Genomic DNA, 3,387 nt, shown 5'->3' with positions numbered 1-3,387 from the left:
GTATCCACGGCGCCTCTTTTAAAGGACTCACCCTGTACTTCCTACATTGATAAGATGAAGGGTCCAATGAACTTTTGATGAAACCACTCCCAAGTGGAGAGAGGTGTTTCTGTTACAAACCCACATGCCTCTTAAAGACACAGGCCATGCTCACTACAGTTACAAATGGAGCTCCCTTCCTTTCCTGGCTCAAACGTTCAGTCAAGAGGGCAAAAAAAAAAACATTCCCTTTCTCCTCCCTCCCCTGCTCCAGCCAAGAGATTGGGGGTTCAGGGTTTCTGGCCACGTCCCGAACTCAATGGCAGTAGCTCCTCATTGCCCTTTGCAAGCAGTGAGGAGGTTCAGGCAGGGGGAAGCCAGGATTTATGAGGCAAAAAATAAATAAAATCCTGGCAATGTTTCCTAGTGGGGTCTGGGGAGCTCACTGCATGCCGCTGTGCTGCTCAAGCCTAAGTCTGCCAACTTGAAAGGCAGAGCAGGTGCAACCTGGGAGTGTGTCCCTGCCATGGACAAGCCCCTGTCTCTGGCATGATGTGAGGAAAATCTCTATTTTTCAAGTTTTGCTGACATACCCAGGAATTTCAAGTGTTCTTTCACTTCCTTCTGTGAGCATCACCAGGGTCTTGGGATGGAGTAATATGTCCATTTTGGTTTGTCATTTTTGCAATCTTGAATTCAGTTCTCAATATTTCCACATCAGTTTGCGAATTTTCTTACATGTTTCAACAAAGCATTTCCCCCTGATATGATGCACTCCCCCCCCCACTAAAGTGTGCATGTCATGAACACTTACTCTAGTATATGCATTTTTGTACACATTACTTAGTTGAAGAACTGCATTGCAAAATTCAGAGACTTGCAAATTTCAGAGATTGCCTGTGTTTCACTTTCTGTACTTGCTTCGGTCCCAGCTCCTGCCAACCTAGCAGTTCGAAAACACGTCAAAGTGCATGTAGATAAATAGGTACCGCTCTGGCAGGAAGGTAAACAGCGTTTCCATGTGCTGCTCTGGTTCTCCAGAAGTGGCTTTGTCATGCTGGCCACATGACCTGGAAACTGTACACCGGCTCCCTCGGCCAATAAAGCAAGATGAGTGCTGCAACACCAGAGTCGGTCACAACTGGACCTAATGGTCAGGGGTCCCTGTTGAGGACTCACAGTCGAGGCCTTGGCCTTCCTGAAGCAGAGGAGGAGCTGGGGCACCTTCTGTTAAGCTGGGATCTCCTGCTCAAAGCAGGGCAGTTGGCAGATATGAAACACACATGTAAAAAATATTAATTCAGAACAACAGCACTATTCTAGATCAAGTATCTGTTTATTTAGCAGAAGGTACCCAAACCATATCAAACATAAGAATGTGAAGGTGGAGAACAGCAGGAACTACGTCCTGTGATTCGTTCCCAAGGGAAGGTCATATTCACACCACGCATGCTCTCCTGATAGGCATCGTCAAAGCGTTCGCTCTGTGCCACTGTCAGGAGGTTCTTCCAGTCCCCAGAGATCCCTAGAACAACACAAAAGCAAATGGTAACCACAAAGAAGTACACCTGAAATTACTTCAACTTAAATTGGGAGCTGATGTTAGGGGAGAAAATACATGCCCCCTTAGAGTTTCCCCTGAGCCCCTCCCCAACCATTCCCACCCTCCTGATTTGGCTGTCCAACAGCACTAATGTAGGCATGTTGGGTACCTGGATCAGCTGGGTGTCTCATCCAGACATGCTTTCTTATTACACCTCACAGAGCTCCATGAACTGTGTGTTTGTTGCTCTGCCTGCTGAATTTCTGCTTGCCTTCCAAGGCACAGAATCTGCCAAATCTAGCATAAACAACTCTGAGGCAACTACTGTGTCATGATGGCCTGGAGAATCTGCAACCTATTTTCAGATAAGTCCACAGAATTATCCAGGCCTCAAAATCTTACAGGCACACCCTTGTTCTCAGAACAATTTTTTGTTTTGATTGGGGCATCCACGCAACAAAGCTAGACATAGGTGAGATGTTGCACAGAAAGAACCGTATGAAATCGGGCAAACTGTCCCCCTTACTGGCCTAGTTGTGGATTGGCTTTTTCTGTGAGGCAACAGACATCCACAGAAAAAGAAAAAGGTTCGTCACCCCCGGCAAGCAGCATTGTGGCCTTATTCCTTGGCGCTCTGCGGCAACTAATGTTTTTACCTTTCCTCATGAACTTTGCTTTTGTGTGGTCAAAAACGCTCTCTGGTATTAAAGAAAAGTTGGACATCTTATTGTCCTTCATCTTCTGGAAGGAGGCGTTTTCCACCACAGACTCTATTTGTTGGCTGTTCAGCTCTTTGCCAAGAAAATGACAGATCTTCTGCACGCTGCCTCGAAGGTCCTGCAGAAAGCAAAAGCAAATGGCTGTGAATCCTCATGTGATGTAGAGAGCTTGCCCTTGATCAGGAGGCACACATAGGGCATGAGTACCAGTATGCAATGTGCAATGCAAGGTAAGATGGATGCCCTGAGGATGTGGAATTTGCTGCTATCACAGTGCAGAAGCCACTGTGTCTCCAGCTGCCCCTCAGCCAGCACAGCACCCAGGAGACATCTGAGTCAGCAAGAGACATTGCCTTTGAAGCAGAAAAACAGGTTATTAGCACATCTGCTCTAATGCCAAAGAAAGGAAATGTACTCTGCACATGATATTCAGTGTATGTAGAGGTAGCAACGAATTTTGCACATGCTCAGAATCCCCTTCCATCCAATATTACCAGAATCTTTCCAACAAAAAAAGGGGGCAGCTTCATGTCAGAATTGTATCTTTCTCCCCCAGCAGCCTTGCTCTCCTAACAATTAAGGGCAATTTCCAATTGACATGGAAACGAGCAGTGAAAAGTATAAATTGGGTCCTCCCTAACAAGAGGGCACGTGTTGCGGTGGGACCTGGCAACCAGACCCTGTGTTGTGGGTGGGAATGTTGGATGGCTACAACACCCTATTGGAGGTCCCTCGATGCTGGTAGCAATTAGACCAATGGGACGCCAGCGAAATTGTATCGAGGGACCGCTATTTAAACCCATGCACATGTTCCTGAGCTTCCTCTTTGGTGCCAGTGCATCGGAACACCCACCCACCTCTCCCTATATTTCGGGCTTGCAGGCATGACCTTGCTATGCCATCATGTGTCGTGTGTCGTCTGTCGTTGGGACAGGGGCACGGCAGGAATTTTCCCCACTTGGCTGATTGGCTGGTGACATTTGGGTTTCGCCTGGCATGTAGCAAATCGTCACAACTTGTAAGGTTGCGGATAGGCTCTGGTTCTGGTGATGGGGTGGCAGAGCGGTCTGGCCATCCATATGCGATGGGTAGTCTGTTAAAGGAATCCTGGGACTCTTGGTTGGTCAACCCTGGGTGGGGTTGTGC

The 3,387-nt window shown here is 47.6% G+C and overlaps 1 protein-coding gene across 4 annotated transcripts in view; it reads right to left on the bottom strand.

Moving 5' to 3' along the window:
• Positions 1–1,304: 1,304 nt before the first annotated feature.
• The window catches only part of LOC118086722 (sulfotransferase 2B1-like), a 32,187-nt gene continuing 30,104 nt past the window's right edge, over positions 1,305–3,387 (bottom strand). For all 4 annotated transcript variants that reach the window (XM_060275680.1, XM_035118713.2, XM_035118709.2 and 1 more), the window contains 2 exons: positions 2,179–2,359; positions 1,305–1,504 (listed from right to left, as the gene is read on the bottom strand). In XM_060275680.1, the coding sequence (XP_060131663.1) occupies positions 1,344–1,504; positions 2,179–2,359 (342 nt within the window). In that variant the 3' untranslated portion in view covers positions 1,305–1,343. The remainder of the gene's footprint in view (positions 1,505–2,178; positions 2,360–3,387) is intronic.

This window comes from Zootoca vivipara, chromosome 6, assembly GCF_963506605.1.
Source record: "Zootoca vivipara chromosome 6, rZooViv1.1, whole genome shotgun sequence".
In the NCBI taxonomy this organism is placed as follows: Eukaryota; Metazoa; Chordata; class Lepidosauria; order Squamata; family Lacertidae; genus Zootoca; species Zootoca vivipara.
Note: the sequence above shows the minus strand (reverse complement) of the source record. Positions and strands in the feature narration are given on the sequence as shown.